This window comes from Nothobranchius furzeri, chromosome 13 (genome assembly GCF_043380555.1).
Source record: "Nothobranchius furzeri strain GRZ-AD chromosome 13, NfurGRZ-RIMD1, whole genome shotgun sequence".
In the NCBI taxonomy this organism is placed as follows: domain Eukaryota; kingdom Metazoa; phylum Chordata; class Actinopteri; order Cyprinodontiformes; family Nothobranchiidae; genus Nothobranchius; species Nothobranchius furzeri.
The window spans coordinates 25,837,527-25,858,635 of record NC_091753.1 but is presented as its reverse complement, the minus strand read 5'-3'; the positions used below and the strand labels follow the sequence as shown (position 1 = coordinate 25,858,635).

The following is a 21,109-nucleotide window of genomic DNA, read 5'->3' as shown; positions in this document are numbered from 1 at the left end:
CTCACCAGCTCGCCGGCGATTGAAAAGAATGACTTGTGTGAGAGTCACTTTAGCAAGATCTTTCCAGGTTGAGTGTGAAGGCTTTTCTTTCAATGCATTTAGATGTTTTTGTTGTTTGTCTGTCAGATGGCTGTGAAGGATCTGGACATCATGTGTAAATGGGAGAAGGAGAGGAGAATTCCACTTCTTCTGTTCAATTTGAGTCAAAGCTTGACTAGCAATGTCATACCTCCAGCTTTCTTGATACAGTTGAATAAATTCTTCTGCATCTTGGACAGTTTGTTTGTCCTTCATCTTTAGTCCTTCAGTCTTAACAAACATGGCTAAAGAATGAATGTTGTGACCAACTTTTCTAGCCAGGGATGGTTTCTGGTACTTGCCATTTTCATCATTAAATCCAGCAAGGCGTTTTGTAGCAGAGATTACCTGACTGTACTTTTCAGGCTTGATCAGATCTTTAACACTGTTCACAGGAGAAACAGCTTTGGCTTCGAGTAGTAGTCGGCCAAGTTCTCTCAGCTTTTGGCGGATGTACTGGTGCTGGTTGACCAACTTCTCATTCTTCTTGAACAATCTGTATCCATAATCCAGTATGCAATGATCCTGCTTGATCGCAAGTGTTATCTTGTCTTGAATAAGATTGCTCAAGAACCTCCAGTATGCATCACTGAACCCCAGTGGAACTGCCTCCGCAAATGCACACAATGCTTGTACTTTTGTCTTACCCCCCTTAGAAAGCTCATCTTGAGGCTTAAATTTGCATGACTGGAAGTGCCGCCACATTTGCTTTCTGTTGAATAATCCAAAACAATACACACAGTGTTTAAATATTTGTCCGTCCATTTGGGCATTTGGTTGCTTCCATGGAATGAGTTTGCCCTGCTTTTTTTGCAAGACTTCCGAGTTATGCTCAAAATTACCTTTATTCCGTATATAATCAAACTGAAGTCGTCGTTGTTTGGAGTTCTTTGGCAAACTACTGGCTTTTGCTACCTCCACTTTATCTTTGTGTTTACGTAGTAGATGCCTCGACATTTTTTGAACAAGACCACCACAATATACACAATGGTGTTTCTTGTTGTACTTCCTGGAACCATCTTCTTTCTTTGTAACAGGAGAAACAAAAACAAGTTCTTCTTCCAGAGATGTTCCTTCATCCTTACTTGTAGTGGCTCTGGCATCATGGCTTTCAGAGCTTCTACTCTGACCAGACTCTCCCTGACTGCAACACATGCTTCTGTTTTGAGCAGTACTTCTATAACAACTCTCTGAAACAGGAGCGAGATAACCAGATCTATCCTTTAGGTCTAACTTTTCATATTCACTTGTAGTGGAGCTGGAATCACACTCTTCCAAACTTGTACCATGACTGTACTTATGTTGGACCCGACAGCCAAACTTGCTCCTCTTTTTAGTAGTTGACATTCTTTTTTTCCAGGGAGAAATCTTTTTTTCCTGAGATATTTTTAGGCTGGCCTCGCTGTCTGTGCTTTCTCCACTGGTGTCTGGTACATATTCTTCTTCGCTCCCTTCACTGGCCTCGTCTAATCCAACAAAACTCTTTAATAATGGAGAAAGGGAGGTAGAAATAAATTAGTATTTCTTCCTGCATTCTTAATTCAAAACAGAAATCAACATCTTCATTTAAATTCCCTCTTTATAAAAAAATAAAATAAAAAAGATGCTCCCTTTAATAAGAGTATTTGGTCCAATTGTTTTCAGGGCATTTAGAGCCCAAACTAATACAGTAAAATAACCGTGCGCTCCTAGATGAATTCTCGTGAGATTTGGAGTTTTCTTAAACTCAGGAGAATTCATCTTGTACCGCTCCAGATCAAACCGTCCGAACTCCGGGCCAAAATAGACTAACCAATCGTGTGTCAGCACTAAGCTGTAGAGAGCGAGTTAGATTGTATCAAGCATCCTAACCTGGCAGCAGCACTAGCTGGGCACTAGCTTGCGCATCTTCCAATCAGTTTAAAATATTGCTACCAGAGAGCTCTCCCTCTTTCAGACAGTTTCCGTGGCAGTGATTCTAGATCTAAATGTGTAGACTCTACACAGGACGGGGACACAGAGATCTGGCTGCTGCCAGGTTATCAGTAAAACATGTTACAGAAATACAAAAATGTGTCAACAAAAAGAGAAAGTGCAGAACAGCTAGCTTGACATGTACCTCAGCATCTGGATTAGTGAGGAATGTCGCAATATAAACCACAAATTTATTATAAATCAAATCAAAACCCTGTTCCGTTTTTGTTTTAAACAAAATTAGAACTGGCCAGTATTTATAGCACCTTCCAAGAAATGTTTGAATTATTGCACTTACACACTAGCATCGCTTCTACACAGCCTAGATAGGATAATTAGTGTTCAAATTTTAGTAGCCCGGGAATTTACCGCATGCAACCGGATGCATTTTCAGCCCTCTTCCCAAGGCGGCCTGCCTCAGGCCGAAACCAGTCCAACCCACACACCATCATTAGGGGGCAGGACCATCCTGCATGCCTACTTCATCAACATTCTGGATGCTGAGGAGTTTATATTTATGTATTTAGCAGACACTTTAGTCCAAAGCGACTTACAAGTGACAGTCAGCATGTAGCCCTTGAGGCTAACAACAACAAACACTATTCAGTCAATCACAGGTGGCAGTGAGGCAGCATTATGAATCATGGAGAGGAGGGAACAAGGAGTGGACAGCAGAGAGGGGGGACGGGTGCAGGGAGGGTGCTAGTTAAGAAGATGCTCTCTGAAGAGCAGGGTCTTCAGGAGTTTCTTGAAAATTGAAAAGGAAGCTCCTGTTCTGGTAGTGCTTGGTAGGTGTGGAACGATGCATGAGAAGAGTCTGGATTGTCCTGAGCGTGGTGTAGGCACTGCTAGCCGACGATCCTGTGATGACCGGAGCAGCCGGGCCGAGACGCAAGCCTTTGCAAGAGGATTCAGGTAGATGGGAGCCGTACCATCTCGGACTTTGTATGCTAGTGTTAGCAATTTGAATTTGATGCGTGCTGCTAGCGGTAGCCAGTGGAGCTCAATGAGCAGAGGGGTGACGTGTGCTCTTTTTGGCTGATTGAAGACCAGACGCACCTCTGCGTTCTGGACCATTTAAAGAGGTCTCACAGTACAGCCTGGAAGACCAGTTAGAAGGGCTTTGCAGTAGTTGAGGCTTTTATCTTTGTGATTTTGGAGATGGCCTATGTGCTCAATTACATCCACATCCCTAAGGCAGTGTGGAACAAACACGGCGGGCAGAGTGGAGTGGAGCCGATGCTAGTGTGTAAGTGCCATTAGACTTTACAATAACAGGACACTGGATATTTTCAAAAATTTAAGGGTGTAAAACATTTTTTTGGGGCAATACACATTTGAAATTGAATGATGAGGCTTACAGAAAAGGAAGATCCTCTTAGCCAGTGTGACTCCATTTCATTTGATGCTGAAGGGACTTCCATACTGTCATCACTTGAATCATATAGCGCATCAGAAAAACTTGGTACTTTCTTCTTCATCTGCAACATATTACATTGAAGTGAATTTTACAATTCATAATCATATTTTAAATGAAAAATATTATAGATTCACTATATAAGCTAATTATGTTTTTATGTAGTGAAGTAAAGTTGGTAAAGGAATACCTGAATGCTTCTGGTTCGTCTAAGCTTTGGAACATCATCTCCAGTTTGGCCAACTGCATACTGATTTGAATAATAAACAGTGTGTCAAAACAGTGAGAAGGTTTCAGTACATGAGCAAGAACAGTGTTGTGTAGTTAAGATTATACAGTCAGGGGAAAAAATAACTGAAACCATGCTGACTTTGTGCGTTTGCCATTTAACAAACTCCAACTTCAATTATTTAAACAGTGAGACAGAATAAAAAAATGCATTTCAAATTAGGTAACAATTATTTCACATTTTCGTGAATGAAATAGTTTTCAGATCCCCATCAACAAGATTTCTTGCTCCTATGGGGATATCCCCATGATACCCTATGGATGACTGCTGAGGAGAGTACTATGGGAGAAGGTGTCAAGTCTGGGCTTCTCTGTTTAGACTACTGCCCCCACGACCCGACTCCAGATAATCAGATGAAAATGGATGGATAAATTAAATTATTACTATATAAAATAGGAATTACAGAGAGGTCTAATTGTTGATCTAATGTAAAAAATGGTTTGCCATATACCTGCTCACCGCCTGCTTGTCCAAATTGTACTCATTTCCTTACCTTTCTGAGGCACCGTTTATTTTTACTTCCCTCTTCTTTTACAGATTTGTCCCCACCATTTAAATTAGAGTTATATTTTCTTTTTCATGGGACAACTTACAAAGTCAGCAGAGGTTCATTTTCTACCAACTCTAATGGTAAACTTTTAAAAACACAAAGAAGCACCATTGTTTGTTATTCATTTACATAACATTTGATTTTGATCATTTAAGGTATTTCAGAAATTTGTTTCTACCGTTTTGCTTTGCATTCCAATGTCACTGTTATGTAGCGTGTCAGAAGTGTCATTCTTTGCATCCATGTTTCCATCATCACTGTCCCCATCATCACTGTCCGAGTAGTCCACAATGGAAAGCTGTATGATAATTAATTGCAATATGAAAAAAATATCACAAGTTAAGGGATGAAAAGGCTACCTGCTGCACAATGAAAAGGTCAATCAGATATTAAAGATAAATTAAAACTACAGGCAACAAAATTTCTGTACACTCAATTAAGCCTAATCAACTTAATATTGATTAACATATCTGTGCTACTTATAAATGACTGACTTGATTTTATGTAAAACTATTCTTGTTAACAGTGTTCTCTTGGAACCACTTTTGGAAAAGGTGTATATGCTACAGCTTCACAAAAAAAAACAGAAAAAAAAGGAACAACCTGAAAGACAACCACAGCGAGATTTCGCTGGTTAAAAAGAATAAAAAACATTTTCCTTGATGCTTTTGTCAGTGATGAACTATAAAAATACACATTAAAAGTCTGAAGATGGACATCGAAATGTCTGGAGATGAACCATGTCAAAGTTTGATTAGGTTTAAAGAAGAACAACTTTCTAATAGACCCCTTGAAGCGTGACATCATGCACCCACACCTCTTCCCCAGGCTGTAGAGCAAGAAGCCAGCACATCCCCATTGACCATCATTTTATCTGTCAGTTGTCAATAAATAGAGCAAAATTGTGGCGAAATAAAATTCATCAGCATGATTAATTCCTTCAATTCAGCCCTAACCCAAGGACCTAAGCGTCCTCAAGAAGTGAAGTCTGCTGTGTCCCTTCTTGTAAACAGCTTGGCTGTTCTTTCTCCAGTCCAGTCTGTTGTCCAGGTGAACTCCAAGGTATTTGTATTCCTCAACCACCTCCACTTCTTCTCCCATGATGGAAACAGTGTTTGACTCCACCCTGTTTCTTCTGAAGTCTAAAATCATCTCCTTTGTTTTGTTCACGTTCAAGGTCAGATGATTGTTTCCACACCATGCCACAAAGTGCTCCACCAGCTCTCTGTACTCAGCTTCCTGTCCATCTCTGATACACCCGACAGCTGCAGAGTCATCGGAGTATTTCTGTAGATGACAGGTCTCTGATTTGTACCGGAAGTCTGAGGTGTACAGGGTGAAAAGGAATGGTGAGAGTGCAGTTCCCTGTGGTGCTCCAATGTTACTGATCACCTGGTTTGATGTGCAGTTCTTCAGCCTCACAAACTGTGGTCTGTTTGTCAGGTAGTCTTTAATCCAGGCGATAGTTGAGGCCCCCACCTGTGTCTTCTGGAGTTTCTGGCAAAGTACATCAGGCTGGATTGTGTTAAATGCACTGGAGAAATCAAAGAACATGACCCTCACAGTGCTGCCTGCTTTGTCCAGATGACAGTGGGTTGGTTGAAGCAGCAGGATGATGGCATCTTCAACTCCAACTCAATGGCGATAAGCAAACTGCAGCGGGTCCTGATATGTTCTAGTTTGCTTATTCAGGTGGACCAACAGGAGTCTCTCCAGGACCTTCATGATGTGGGATGTCAGGGCAACCGGTCTGTAGTCGTCATTGACTGATGGGCGAGTTTTCTTTGGAACTGGAACAAGGCAGGATGTCTTCCACAGGACTGGAACCTTCTCCTGGGCCAGGCTGAGGTTGAAGAGGTGCTGCAGAATCCCACAGAGCTGCTCTGCACAGGTCTTCAGTACTCTGGGGCTGACACCATCTGGACCTGCAGCTTTGTTCCTGTTCAGTCTCTCCAGCTGCCTCTTCACCTGACTTCTAGAGACAGATAGGTGGGAGGGGGAGGTAAATGGGGCAGCAGCATCTCCCGACTTGGTTGAAGACAGATTTATAGAACCAGAAGAGTCCATGACTGTGTTAGAGGACAAAAGAGCTGGCGTGTGACAGGAAAATGTTGGATCAGAGGAGGATGGGATGTGGGAACTGAACCTATTGAAGAACTTGTTCAGTTCATTGGCTGTGTCCAGGCTGCCATCTGTGCAATCCTTCCTCTGCTTGAAGCCTGTGATCTTCTTCATCCCTGACCACACATCTCTGATATTGTTCCTCTGTAGTTTGTTCTACAGCTTCTTCCTGTATGCCTCCTTGCTGTCTCTGATCTTGATCTTAAGTTGCTTCTGCATACTCGTCAATTATTCCCTGTCTCCCTCCTTAAGGTTTTTTTTTTTTTTTACTCATTTAGCAGATTCTTCAGTTCACTGGTTAAACTGACCCTAACCCACATGTCAAGACACAAACAAGTTAGCCATCTAATGACTTATGTGCCTTTTGATATATTTATGCATGGCTGGGTGTCGAGGAGCCGGGGCAGAACGCCGGCTCAGATCTAACAGCAGTGAGGAGAACTGTGCTGCAGATCAGTCATTAGAAATAAGTGTGTGAAAACGCCAATGCCAATGTGGTGTGTAGTTTAGTTTCACCAGCGGTAATGGCCTTGTTTTAATAATTACACAAAATGTGTTGTCATTGGAGTGGCACCCTATAATGTCTTGTTTAGCATTTCCAATTATGTTGCTTGACAGAATAAATGGAGAATCCACTAATCTTTAAAGACAAGCGGTGTCACAGCGACCCTTCAACATTAAACCGCAAAACGTAGAAGAGAACCGGTTACATTTGTGTTGCATCAGTTGAGAAATGCAGGTGGTCAGTTCTGACTGAGGACTGTTGTCTCACAGCTCGTTAGCCATTTCTAATGGATCTGGAAGATTTATGCTAAACACTGTTAGCTTTAAGATTTTTTTTTGTTCTGCACAAATATATTAGATTTTACTGCTTTACATTATCTAAACCTCTAGATTTTATTTTGTTAGCTTAAATTGCAGCAATACAGATCTGGAAATGGTGTTCTTGCCCTCCAGCGTTTGTGGATGTGTGCAGTTACCTAGATGTAAAACAACTTTCATTGGGTCCTTCATACAGGTCCTTCTCAAAAATTAGCATATTGTAATAAAGTTCATTATTTTCTGTAATGTACTGACAAACATTAGACTTTCATATACATTAGATTCATTACACACAACTGAAGTAGTTCAAGCCTTTTATTGTTACTAATATTGATGATTTTGGCGTACACCTCATAAAAACCCTAAATTCCAAATTAGCATATCATGAAAAGGTTCTCTAAACGAGCTATTAACCTAATCATCTGCATCAACTAATTAACTCTTAACACCTGCAAAAGATTCCTGAGGCTTTTAAAACTCCCAGCCTGGTTCATTACTCAAAACCACAATCATGGGTAAGACTGCCGACCTGACTGCTGTCCAGAAGGCCATCATTGACGCCCTCAAGCAAGAGGGTAAGACACAGAAAGACATTTCTGAACGAATAGGCTGTTCCCAGAGTGCTGTATCAAGGCACCTCAGTGGGAAGTCTCTGGGAAGGAAAAAGTGTGGCAGAAAACGCTGCACAACGAGAAGAGGTGACCGAACCCTGAGGACGATTGTGGAGAAGGACCGATTCCAGACCTTGGGGGACCTGCGGAAGCAGTGGACCGAGTCTGGAGTGGAAATATCCAGAGCCACCGTGTACAGGCGTGTGCAGGAAATAGGCTACAGGTGTCACATTCTCCACGTTAAGCCACTTTTGAACCAGAAACAGCGGCAGAAGCGTCTGACCTGGGCTACAGAGAAGCAGCACTGGACTGTTGCTCAGTGGTCCAAAGTACTTTTTTCAGATGAAATCAAATTTTGCATCTCATAAGGAAATCAAGGTGCCAGAGTCTGGAGGAAGACTGGGCAGAGGGAAATGCTAAAATGCCTGAAGTCCAGTGTCAAGTACCCACAGTCAGTGATGGTCTGGGGTGGCATGTCAGCTGCTGGTGTTGGTCCACTGTGTTTTACTAAGGGCAGGGTCAATGCAGCTAGCTATCAGGAGATTTTGGAGCACTTCATGCTTCAATCTGCTGAAAAGCTTAATGGAGATGAAGATTTAATTTTTCAGCATGACCTGGCACCTGCTCACAGTGCCAAAACCACTGGTAAATGGTTTACTGACCATGGTATGACTGTGCTCAACTGGCCTGCCAACTCTCCTGACCTGAACCCCGTAGAGAATCTGTGGGATATTGTGAAGAGAAAGTTGAGCGAGGCAAGACCCAACACTCTGGATGAGCTTAAGGCCGCTATGGAAGCATCCTGTGCCTCCATAACACCTCAGCAGTGCCACAGGCTGATTGCTGCGATGCGGCGTGGCATGGAGGCAGTCATTTCTGCAAAAGGATTTCCGACCAAGTATTGAGTGCATAACTGAAAATAATTATTAGAAGGTTGACTTTTTTTGTATTAAAAACACTTTTCTCTTATTGGTCAGATGAAATATGCCAATTCATTGAGATAGGAACTTTGGGTTTTAAAGAGCTGTACGCCAAAATCATCAATTTTAGAAACAATAAAAGGCTTAAACTACTTCGGTTGTGTGTAATGAATCTACTATATATGAAAGTCTAATGTTTATCAGTACATTACAGAAAATAATGAACTTTATCACAATATGCTAATTTTTTTGTAGCTATAAACGGTTATAGAGCCTAACATCCAGAACTCACTCAGACACTCAGGAACTTTGACCTACAGAATATAAGTCACCTCAATCAGATCACCCAATGCCACTACAAATAGTACGAGTTTACCTTGTATACTGGATTGATCACATTATAAATCAACATATGCACAACATTTTGTCAACTTCCATAGAATTAATATCTATACGGCAGGGCCCCACAAAGACACAATCTTGAGATCTGTGTGTGTGTGTGTGTGTGAGAGAGAGACTGAGTTCATGGATATCAAGAAGACATCCACTCACATTTGCACAAGTGACAGTCTAAGATCTAACTCACCATTACCTGTGGGCCAACGTCCAGTCTGCTAGGAGACGAGTCTTGGAACAACTGAGCTTTTTCAGAAACTCGAGTCTTCGAGTCCTTCACCTGAAAATAAAAAACAAAAATAAGACTTCTTGACATACATTACAGTCAAGAGTCAAGAAGGCAATTCATGTGCCATTTGTCCCCAAAATCAAACCCCTAATTACTCATGTTCCAGCCTATTTAGGACCATTTTTTAGCCATTACACCCACATCTAAGTGGATATTTGGGATCACAACTTAAAATGCCAGATTACCTGTTGCACAGTGACAATGTGTGGAACTGTAGCTGTAATATAATCTGCTTTCATAAGAACAGACACTGCAACTAGCATGTAAAAATAAACAAAACATTACATCCATACGGCAGGGCCCCACAAAGATACAATCTTGAGATCTGTGTGTGTGTGTATGTGTGTGAGAGACTGAGTTCATGGATATCAAGAAGAGATCCACTCGCATTTGCACAAGTGACAGTCTAAGATCTAACTCACCATTACCTGTGGGCCAACGTCCTGACTGCTAGGAGACGAGTCTTGGAACGACTGAGCTTTTTCAGAAACTCGAGTCTTCGAGTCCTTCACCTGAAAATAAAAAACAAAAATAAGACTTCTTGACATACATTACAGTCAAGAGTCAAGAAGGCAATTCATGTGCCGTTTGTCCCCAAAACCAAACCCCTAATTACTCATGTTCCAGCCTATTTAGGACCATTTTTTAGCCATTACACCCACATCTAAGTGGATATTTGGGATCACAACTTAAAATGCCAGATTACCTGTTGCACAGTGACAATGTGTGGAACTGTAGCTGTAATATAATCTGCTTTCATAAGAACAGACACTGCAACTAGCATGTAAAAATAAACAAAACATTACATCCATACGGCAGGGCCCCACAAAGATACAATCTTGAGATCTGTGTGTGTGTGTGTGTGAGAGAGAGAGAGACTGAGTTCGTGGATATCAAGAAGACATCCACTCACATTTGCACAAGTGACAGTCTAAGATCTAACTCACCATTACCTGTGGGCCAACGTCCAGTCTGCTAGGAGACGAGTCTTGGAACAACTGAGCTTTTTCAGAAACTCGAGTCTTCGAGTCCTTCACCTGAAAATAAAAAACAAAAATAAGACTTCTTGACATACATTACAGTCAAGAGTCAAGAAGGCAATTCATGTGCCGTTTGTCCCCAAAATCAAACCCCTAATTACTCATGTTCCAGCCTATTTAGGACCATTTTTTAGCCATTACACCCACATCTAAGTGGATATTTGGGATCACAACTTAAAATGCCAGATTACCTGTTGCACAGTGACAATGTGTGGAACTGTAGCTGTAATATAATGTGCTTTCATAAGAACAGACACTGCAACTAGCATGTAAAAATAAACAAAACATTACATCCATACGGCAGGGCCCCACAAAGATACAATCTTGAGATCTGTGTGTGTGTGTATGTGTGTGAGAGACTGAGTTCATGGATATCAAGAAGAGATCCACTCGCATTTGCACAAGTGACAGTCTAAGATCTAACTCACCATTACCTGTGGGCCAACGTCCTGACTGCTAGGAGACGAGTCTTGGAACAACTGAGCTTTTTCAGAAACTCGAGTCTTCGAGTCCTTCACCTGAAAATAAAAAACAAAAATAAGACTTCTTGACATACATTACAGTCAAGAGTCAAGAAGGCAATTCATGTGCCGTTTGTCCCCAAAACCAAACCCCTAATTACTCATGTTCCAGCCTATTTAGGACCATTTTTTAGCCATTACACCCACATCTAAGTGGATATTTGGGATCACAACTTAAAATGCCAGATTACCTGTTGCACAGTGACAATGTGTGGAACTGTAGCTGTAATATAATCTGCTTTCATAAGAACAGACACTGCAACTAGCATGTAACATAAACAAAACATTACATCCATACGGCAGGGCCCCACAAAGACACAATCTTGAGATCTGTGTGTGTGTGTGTGAGAGAGAGAGAGACTGAGTTCATGGATATCAAGAAGACATCCACTCGCATTTGCACAAGTGACAGTCTAAGATCTAACTCACCATTACCTGTGGGCCAACGTCCTGACTGCTAGGAGACGAGTCTTGGAACGACTGAGCTTTTTCAGAAACTCGAGTCTTCGAGTCCTTCACCTGAAAATAAAAAACAAAAATAAGACTTCTTGACATACATTACAGTCAAGACTCAAGAAGGCAATTCATGTGCCATTTGTCCCCAAAACCAAACCCCTAATTACTCATGTTCCAGCCTATTTAGGACCATTTTTTAGCCATTACACCCACATCTAAGTGGATATTTGGGATCACAACTTAAAATGCCAGATTACCTGTTGCACAGTGACAATGTGTGGAACTGTAGCTGTAATATAATCTGCTTTCATAAGAACAGACACTGCAACTAGCATGTAAACATAAACAAAACATTACATCCATACGGCAGGGCCCCACAAAGACACAATCTTGAGATCTGTGTGTGTGTGTGAGACTGAGTTGATGGATATAAGAAATCCACTCGCATTTGCACATCTATACGGCAGGGCCCCACAAAGACACAATCTTGAGATCTGTGTGTGTGTGTGTGTGAGAGAGAGAGACTGAGTTCGTGGATATCAAGAAGAGATCCACTCGCATTTGCACAAGTGACAGTCTAAGATCTAACTCACCATTACCTGTGGGCCAACGTCCTGACTGCTAGGAGACGAGTCTTGGAACGACTGAGCTTTTTCTGAAACTCGAGTCTTCGAGTCCTTCACCTGAAAATAAAAAACAAAAATAAGACTTCTTGACATACATTACAGTCAAGAGTCAAGAAGGCAATTCATGTGCCGTTTGTCCCCAAAACCAAACCCCTAATTACTCATGTTCCAGCCTATTTAGGACCATTTTTTAGCCATTACACCCACATCTAAGTGGATATTTGGGATCACAACTTAAAATGCCAGATTACCTGTTGCACAGTGACAATGTGTGGAACTGTAGCTGTAATATAATCTGCTTTCATAAGAACAGACACTGCAACTAGCATGTAAAAATAAACAAAACATTACATCCATACGGCAGGGCCCCACAAAGACACAATCTTGAGATCTGTGTGTGTGTGTGAGACTGAGTTGATGGATATAAGAAATCCACTCGCATTTGCACATCTATATGGCAGGGCCCCACAAAGACACAATCTTGAGATCTGTGTGTGTGTGTGTGTGAGAGAGAGAGACTGAGTTCATGGATATCAAGAAGACATCCACTCACATTTGCACAAGTGACAGTCTAAGATCTAACTCACCATTACCTGTGGGCCAACGTCCAGTCTGCTAGGAGACGAGTCTTGGAACAACTGAGCTTTTTCAGAAACTCGAGTCTTCGAGTCCTTCACCTGAAAATAAAAAACAAAAATAAGACTTCTTGACATACATTACAGTCAAGAGTCAAGAAGGCAATTCATGTGCCGTTTGTCCCCAAAATCAAACCCCTAATTACTCATGTTCCAGCCTATTTAGGACCATTTTTTAGCCATTACACCCACATCTAAGTGGATATTTGGGATCACAACTTAAAATGCCAGATTACCTGTTGCACAGTGACAATGTGTGGAACTGTAGCTGTAATATAATCTGCTTTCATAAGAACAGACACTGCAACTAGCATGTAAAAATAAACAAAACATTACATCCATACGGCAGGGCCCCACAAAGATACAATCTTGAGATCTGTGTGTGTGTGTGTATGTGTGTGAGAGACTGAGTTCATGGATATCAAGAAGAGATCCACTCGCATTTGCACAAGTGACAGTCTAAGATCTAACTCACCATTACCTGTGGGCCAACGTCCTGACTGCTAGGAGACGAGTCTTGGAACGACTGAGCTTTTTCAGAAACTCGAGTCTTCGAGTCCTTCACCTGAAAATAAAAAACAAAAATAAGACTTCTTGACATACATTACAGTCAAGAGTCAAGAAGGCAATTCATGTGCCGTTTGTCCCCAAAATCAAACCCCTAATTACTCATGTTCCAGCCTATTTAGGACCATTTTTTAGCCATTACACCCACATCTAAGTGGATATTTGGGATCACAACTTAAAATGCCAGATTACCTGTTGCACAGTGACAATGTGTGGAACTGTAGCTGTAATATAATCTGCTTTCATAAGAACAGACACTGCAACTAGCATGTAAAAATAAACAAAACATTACATCCATATGGCAGGGCCCCACAAAGACACAATCTTGAGATCTGTGTGTGTGTGTGAGACTGAGTTGATGGATATAAGAAATCCACTCGCATTTGCACATCTATACGGCAGGGCCCCACAAAGACACAATCTTGAGATCTGTGTGTGTGTGTGTGAGAGAGAGAGACTGAGTTCATGGATATCAAGAAGACATCCACTCGCATTTGCACAAGTGACAGTCTAAGATCTAACTCACCATTACCTGTGGGCCAACGTCCAGTCTGCTAGGAGACGAGTCTTGGAACAACTGAGCTTTTTCAGAAACTCGAGTCTTCGAGTCCTTCACCTGAAAATAAAAAACAAAAATAAGTCTTCTTGACATACATTACAGTCAAGAGTCAAGAAGGCAATTCATGTGCCGTTTGTCCCCAAAACCAAACCCCTAATTACTCATGTTCCAGCCTGTTTAGGACCATTTTTTAGCCATTACACCCACATGTAAGTGGATATTTGGGATCACAACTTAAAATGCCAGATTACCTGTTGCACAGTGACAATGTGTGGAACTGTAGCTGTAATATAATGTGCTTTCATAACAGACACTGCAACTAGCATGTAAAAATAAACAAAATATTACATCCATACAACAGTGCCTGGGAAGTTTATAGTTGTTAGTGAATTTTTTCCATAATTCACTTTTACCTGTCTGCTGATTCTGGGTCTGACACAATCCTCAGTTGAGGAATCACGGGAAAGCACAGCTTTTTCAGCTTCGGTAACTGGAGGCTGAGAGCCATGTAAGAAAAAGGAAAATCATTAAGTTTTTTTTAACCACTTTAAGTACACCTGTATTCTTTATCTAATAAACGTACCTTTTCACGCCATGGCCATTTAGAATTACCATAATTGTAATCAATTTCAGTGCCTTTCTCTATTTTTCTGATGGCAAACAGGCACAGATGGGGCTGACCATTTACTGTAATTTTTTTCATGGTGCAGTTTGGTGATCTGTGGTTGTCATTAACTAATCTTCCAAGAGATCCATCTTCTTTTGACGCATCAACACTAGCAAGAAAAAAGTGTTAAAAAAATTAATAAAATGTAAATTTCTGAGGTCATAGAAAAGTTTTTTTTTTTTTAAACAGAAAATTGTGTGTTGATTTTCAGTTAATCAGGTCAGGGTCTCCCCCAGCGCTTTAGAAGCCTGGCGGGCCACCAGGCTTTGCTTGGCCACCTGCCAGGCTAAGTGTCTTGCCCCGCCCCCCTCCCCGACCCTACAGTGTCTCCAGACACGAACGGAGCAAAGAAACTAGAGCCCTCCATCAGCTGATACTTGTGAGAAACAGCAGCGGAACGTGTGCAAACCCCCCACCCCCGCTCTCTCATGGAGGAGCGCTGCGGGACTGTGGTGGCCAATCCATGTGTGAAAATTATGTCTCAACAAAATATTAGTGCGTGTGTGACTTTTTTTTGGTGGTGATGTTTTTTTGGCTAGGCGTTATAAGAATCCTGTCTAAAATAAATTTGAAGATACTCACCACCAGTGATGATTCTGCCATTCAAACTCAAATAGAAAAGTACTCTCTATTTCAGAGTACTTTTTGGACATGCATTCATCAAACGAGAGAAGTTCACCTCTGTATTCAAGGACAAAAGCACCTTGTTCAATGTCCTCCATAGCAAATACACCTCTTCCTGAAAAGGGTGTTTTAAATAAACACACTGGTTAGAAGAGAACGTTTTTTACTTTAAATATATTTTTAACAGAATAAATGTTTAAGTCTTGCTTAGATGCAAAGAACAAAGCAACATTATGAATGTGTGGCCTAAATAATTATTTCTTGTATGTACACTGCTCACAAAAATTAAAGGAACACTTTAAAGAAACACATTAAATACATCAGATCTCAATATGAAGTTGGATATCTATACAAAAAATGACAGGGCAATGTCTTAGGAACAAAAGGATGCCAAGTCTTAATGGAAATAAAAGTTATCAGCCTACAGAGGGCTCAACTGTGTAGACACCCTAAAATCTGAGTGAAATGAAGATGTGGCAGGCTAGTCCATTATTTCAAAAACTTAATTTCTCCAACTCAAATTGCTTTTCAGTATCTTGTGTGGTCCCCACGAGCTTGTAAGCATGCTTGACAACATCGGGGCATGCTCCTAATGAGACAACGGATGCTGTCTTTAGGTATTTCCTCCAAGATCTGTGTGAGGGCATCCCTGAGCTCTTGTACAGTCTGAGGAGCAACCTGGCGCCGCCTAATGGATCGAAACATAATATCCCACAGATGTTCTATTGGGTTTAAGTCAGGGGATCGTGAAGGCCATTCAATTGTTTCAATTCTTTCATCCTGCAGGTACTGCCTGCATACTCTTGCCACATGAGGCCGGGCATTGTAGTGCATTAGGAGAAAACCAGGACCTACTGCATCAGCCTAAGGCAGTGGTCCGCAAATGGCGGCCCGCGGGCCACGTCCGGCCCGCGAGCCCTCTCTTTGTGGCCCCCAAACCCTGCGCGCACCCTCCACCCCCGACCGGGAGATGTAGGATAGATAGAGCTGAGGAAAATAATCAATGCATGAGATGCGGGCATAAACAATTCTGCATCATAGAAGAGTACCATAATCAATTATAGTGGAATGTAGTTTTGTTATTATAACGGCGGCACCAGCGCAGCATCGAGATCATCGACATATATACTGGACAATTCATTTCCATAGGCTCCAATAACACATTTTTGAGGGGAAATGGGAGGTGGCCACCACCGCCATTTTGACAGTGTCACAGGTTCCATCAAGCCCAGACAATTCCACAAAAGGGAAGAGAGGTGGAGCTGAGGGTGGGGCTGTAAGGTTGGGATCAACTGACGACACCCGGTCGAACTAGCTACAAGCTAACCTGAAACTAATCCAAAGCTAAAGGGGAGGTGGGAGCAGCCAGACCGAGTGTTGTGATGTCGGAAGGTCCAGTCTTGGGGAGGGAGCGGGGTCAGAGCAGCGTAATCATCTGTCTCTTTTATTTAGGGACACGGAGAAGTTAAAAGGAGAGAGAAATAGAAGATAGAAGTTCTTGTTCCACTTTATTCCTTTGTTTCATGATGATAAACTGATGTTAAATTCAGCTAAAGAGAAGCTGGGAGGAAGCTTTGGTTCATTTTAAGTTACAGGAGATCTTGTCTCCTATCTGCTCCTCCAGAGACAGCATGGACATGAGAGTTACATGGTGAGGGTCCCACAGGACAGGTCAGTGCAGTCACACAGCCCGAGCTGGAGGGGGACAGGCGCTGTTCTTTATATTGCAAGCTTGTGTGTTATGTGTATTACAGCCAGCGATCCAAACAGCAGCAGCAACCTTTAATTCTTGTGAGCAGTGTAAATTTACAAAACCAAATAAATCCAACTTGTAATAAACATAACAAAAATGAGTTATGTCTTACCTTTGTAATCATCTATATATCTTTCCTTTAATCCTTGCTTGTCCTTTGAAGATTGAATGTAACATTTGGCTTCATCGATAGGTTTTATTCTTGCTTTCCTTTTGAACATTTTGCCTCTGAAAGCAAATTATAAAACAAGAAATTAGTGAGCATTCTTTGATAATTAAATGGAAGTAAATGGGTCTGACTTAGGCACCCTATGAGATTAACAGCATCACCTAATTTCAAATTAATTTTTCTGACAGCAGACCTCCAGGCCAAGTCTTTGGTATTTCTGGTCTAAGTAGTAGTATTTCAACTTCAATGGTTTTAATTTGGTCCAGATGCTAAAATACTAAAGCCCTTATTTAACTTTACATACATCTAATACATAGTTTTAATAAAACACAAATTTTGTTAGGTTTTCAAACTTCCCAAACTCACAACAAGAAGTTTGGAGGAGCAGGTGTGATGCCACTTCATGTTACAACCGAAATAAAGACATTTAAATTATTAACCTAGCTTCATCAACAGCTAGCTAAAGGTTTAACCTCCCATAAATGCGCTGTTTGTATGCACCTGCTTCAAAAATTAACAGGATGGTTTGAAACCGCAAGAGTGAAGTTACAAAGTAGCTACTAGCTAGCGCTAAGCTAGCTGCCTGTTAGCTACTCAGTGACGTCTAAAAACGGGTCTATGTTGACTAATAATGCTCCGAAGCAAATACAGAACATACATTTGGATGTATCAACGCGAATATTAACCTGAAGACACGTCTTATATTTGCAATATTCAAACTACGTTCATGTACTCACCGCAATGGTTTGTCTGTGTTCCTCTGGCCACACGGACTTTAAATGCTGCAAAGCAGGCCTACTTTACGTATGCACCTTACTGTAGGACTGCATTTTACGGCCTACGTCACTGCAGTTTACGGCACAACGTAGGCTACGTCATTCCTCAAACAGGTAACGAACCAAAAACCGAAGTATGAAATCTTCTTTGTTCAATTTTGTATGCAATTTGTTTGTATACTTATCACCTTGTTCAATAAAGTTTTGAAAAAAAAAAACGAAGTATGAATATTTATGATTACCAATAAATAGTTTGCTGGTTTGGGCTGTATTTCATAGCTAGTGCTTAAAACTTTGTGGTTGAGACAATTTTAGAAAATACACAACACAAAGTTTTAAAGCTAATACTTAAAACTTCAGTTCTTGTGTGTTTTTAATAGCTTCTGTTTATTTTTTTATTTTTAATATACCTTTATTTTATACTTCATTTTTGTTCACTGTTATGCTATTTTAGTTCTATGCATTATTCTTTACACCATTTTTTCAATTAGAATCATGTAAATATCACTTCCTGAAACTTAAGGAAGTGACATATGTCCTCTAAAAGACAGCCAATCACGATCCATTCTGAACACACTCTATTTCTTAAAATCCACCCTCGAGGGGTCCCGATGATACACACTTCCTGTAGTGTGTATACTTGCAATACCCTGCTTTCAGGCATAGGGGGCGTGCATGAGCACACACACTTCACACACACATTTCCAGTTTTTGTTACATTGTGGGCCACCTTGAAAAAAAGTACCAGGCATATCAAGAGAGGCTCCCAAGCTCTTCTAGAATGGTTTCCCATGTGGGGCCCTGGTTTTTGGGCCCCACAACTACACCGGGCCCCACATTGTTGGTGGGCTCCCTGCGAACGGACCCCCCAACGTAATGACTGCAAGTGCACACACACACACACACACACACACACACACACACACTTCTCTAAGAAGTAAAAAGGATTACATTCAAACATTTGTCTTTGACTAAACCATTCAAACATTTCTCTCACTTCAGAAAAGCAATGGTTTGCCATCCTAAACCATTTATGGTTCTGTTGTAAACCACCCTGCATACTCAAGCCTATAAGAATAAAAGTTGATCCTTACCTCAGCGTGACGCTTTTAGTCGATAACTCACAAAGCAAATGACTCTATATTGTTCTGCAGGTGGATTTGTTTGAAAGAGTGTCTGGAAGTTGGTTCAACAAAGATCTGTTGAGCTTTCTTAAAGTTCATTCTAAACAATTTTGCACGGCCAGCGACTTCTGACAAAGCAATTGACTTCCTTTTTTTTGCAGGTGGCGGGAAAGTTTTAAAACAAAGAACTGGCTGAACCAAGTCGTCACAGAAACAACACGCAAAAAGCAAATTACTTACTTTTTTTTGCAGGTGGGCTGAATTGAAAGAGTGGCGGGAAAGTTGGTGAACAAATATCTGGTTCATTCTAACCAAGTCGGCATGGAAACAATTCACAAAAGCAATTGACTTGCTATTGTTTCAAAGAGCTATTTAGGTGAACAGCATCTTTGGTTCGTCATCATCAGCAGTGAAAGCTTAACCATCGCCTCCTGCCTTTAGTGTCACATTTTGTTTTCACTGTCACACACACACACACACACACGCACGCACGCACGCACACACACACACACACACACACACACACACAACTCTAAACACCCATTCAGACATTTGTCTACCTATACAACAAAGCAAATGACTATGTATTGTTTATAAACATTTTTTTTTTTCGACCAATCGCAACCGTTTTCTATTCAAGATTTTTTTAAACAGCTGTATAAAATGTAAAACGCATTTTCGGAGTCGTGATTTGAGGTGTAACAAGCTAAGATGACGGGTAAGTTTTTAACTTAAGACGCAAATCTTTTTTTCTCTTTCTGGTTTAACATCTTTATTTTCAGACGCTATTGTCATATCGGACGGCGAGTGGGAAGAAATTCCTATTGAGGAATTAACTTGTAAAACTCCGGTCCACCTGGATGATTTGTCTAAAATTAATCGTGCGGTCGACAATCTGAGTGAGTGGATTTTATAAATATATACGTAACGTTCTTTTCTTCAGCTGAGAAATATCTCATTTTACAGAAAAGGAGGGGGTTCAACCTTACCCCGGAAGTGATAACTTTTACCCAACCACGCCTCCATCCACCAGTCGAACCGTCTTACATTCGTATCAGCCCAGCCAGACCGTCAGACCACGCGCGAATGCGAAAGCTGTTCGTTACAGGACCATCACGCCACAGACGATCCTCGAAGCTGGTAAGTGATTACAAAATAGCGATTAATAAGTCAGAGATGTGTCGTTCATATTTATCGTTTTTATTCTCCAGAGCAACGGCTGACGGCCTACGCACCCCCAATATCTCAGCCCCCACCACCTCCAACACCTTCTCATGCGCAGACGGATGGTAACGATAAAAAAACAACTGATTAATAAGTCAAAGATGACTCGTTCACATTTACCGTTGTTTTTATTCTTTCAGAACAACATCCGACAGCCGCTTCAATATCTCCGCCCACACCTCCTCCTCCTCCTCCCCCTTCTCCTGCACAGGGTAAGAGATATATAAAAGGTGGTTATTTACTTCAAAGATGATTCGTTCATATTTTTTCTTGTTTTTATTCTTTCAGAACAATCCGACAGCGACTCTGAAACCGCTGAACGTGCTCCTGAGCAGCCAGCCGGTAAGCTGTTTCACAAAAAGCTCCGCAGAGTATATTAAATTTTGAAGTAAAAAAGATGATGTTTTTTATCCTTTCAGAACAACCCACGACCGATGAAGAGAACGCCCCACCTCCTGCACCTGTACAGAGTAAGTTAAATTTATATATATAATTTATTAAAAGCTCGTTCATTTTATTTATTTTTATTTATTTTTTCATCAGAAAAACGGTTGAAGAAGAAGAAGAAGCGGGGCATATTTACACCACTTCAGAGATCAAACAGGATGAAGCTTGGCTACCTGCTCCTGCAAGTGAATTCCGGCCTGGTGGAAGTGATCCAGCAAGTTCTGGCTCTGTAAAAGGACGACGCAGATTTTTTTTCTTCATTTTTAGTAGGTTTTTAATGTCTTTTGTATCATGAGTGAAAATTGGTTTGATGACCTTTCAGATTTGTTTGAAGTAGATGATGAATTAAACGTAGATTTGTTAGATCGAATTTTAGCCAGCCAAAATCCCTCAGTGGAGGCCGAAGAAATCCTATTAAATGACTGGTTTGATTTAAGCGGACTGAGTGAAGTAGATGAATTAGCTTCAGATAGTG

General features: G+C 41.1%; 2 protein-coding genes across 3 annotated transcripts in view; both read right to left on the bottom strand.

Annotated features, from left to right (window-relative positions):
- Positions 1-10,896, bottom strand: part of LOC139062412 (uncharacterized) — an 11,566-nt gene extending 670 nt beyond the window's left edge. The window contains exons 1-6 of the mRNA XM_070543232.1: positions 10,394-10,896; positions 9,348-9,437; positions 4,466-4,585; positions 3,639-3,698; positions 3,393-3,512; positions 6-1,560 (exon numbers count right to left, since the gene is read on the bottom strand). Coding sequence (XP_070399333.1) covers positions 6-1,560; positions 3,393-3,512; positions 3,639-3,698; positions 4,466-4,585; positions 9,348-9,437; positions 10,394-10,519 — 2,071 coding nt within the window. The 5' untranslated portion in view covers positions 10,520-10,896. The remainder of the gene's footprint in view (positions 1-5; positions 1,561-3,392; positions 3,513-3,638; positions 3,699-4,465; positions 4,586-9,347; positions 9,438-10,393) is intronic.
- Positions 10,897-11,458: 562 nt separating this feature from the next.
- On the bottom strand, positions 11,459-18,057 carry LOC139062483 (histone-lysine N-methyltransferase set-1-like). Of its 2 annotated transcripts, XM_070543424.1 has the most exons (7): positions 17,801-18,057; positions 17,007-17,122; positions 15,100-15,256; positions 14,434-14,626; positions 14,264-14,347; positions 13,824-13,907; positions 11,459-12,766 (listed from the first exon to the last, which is right to left on the bottom strand). In XM_070543424.1, the coding sequence occupies exons 2-7, from the start codon at positions 17,113-17,115 to the stop codon at positions 12,668-12,670; spliced, it is 726 nt and encodes a 241-aa protein (XP_070399525.1). In that variant the 5' UTR covers positions 17,116-17,122; positions 17,801-18,057; the 3' UTR covers positions 11,459-12,667. The 2 variants fall into 2 exon arrangements, with proteins under 2 accessions (XP_070399525.1, XP_070399526.1); XM_070543425.1 differs by lacking the exons at positions 11,459-12,766; positions 13,824-13,907 and having other exon boundaries at positions 13,920-14,347; positions 17,801-18,054.
- Positions 18,058-21,109: the final 3,052 nt, after the last annotated feature.

Excerpts from the sequence above, each read along its gene's own strand:
- LOC139062483 (XM_070543424.1), bottom strand. The coding sequence starts at position 17,115 with ATGTTCAAAAGGAAAGCAAGAATAAAACCTATCGATGAAGCCAAATGT. Across the intron at positions 15,257-17,006 it reads ATATATAGATGATTACAAAG|GAAGAGGTGTATTTGCTATG; the intron begins GTAAGACATAAC and ends CACCCTTTTCAG. Across the intron at positions 13,908-14,263 it reads GACCCAGAATCAGCAGACAG|GTGAAGGACTCGAAGACTCG; the intron begins GTAAAAGTGAAT and ends TTTTATTTTCAG.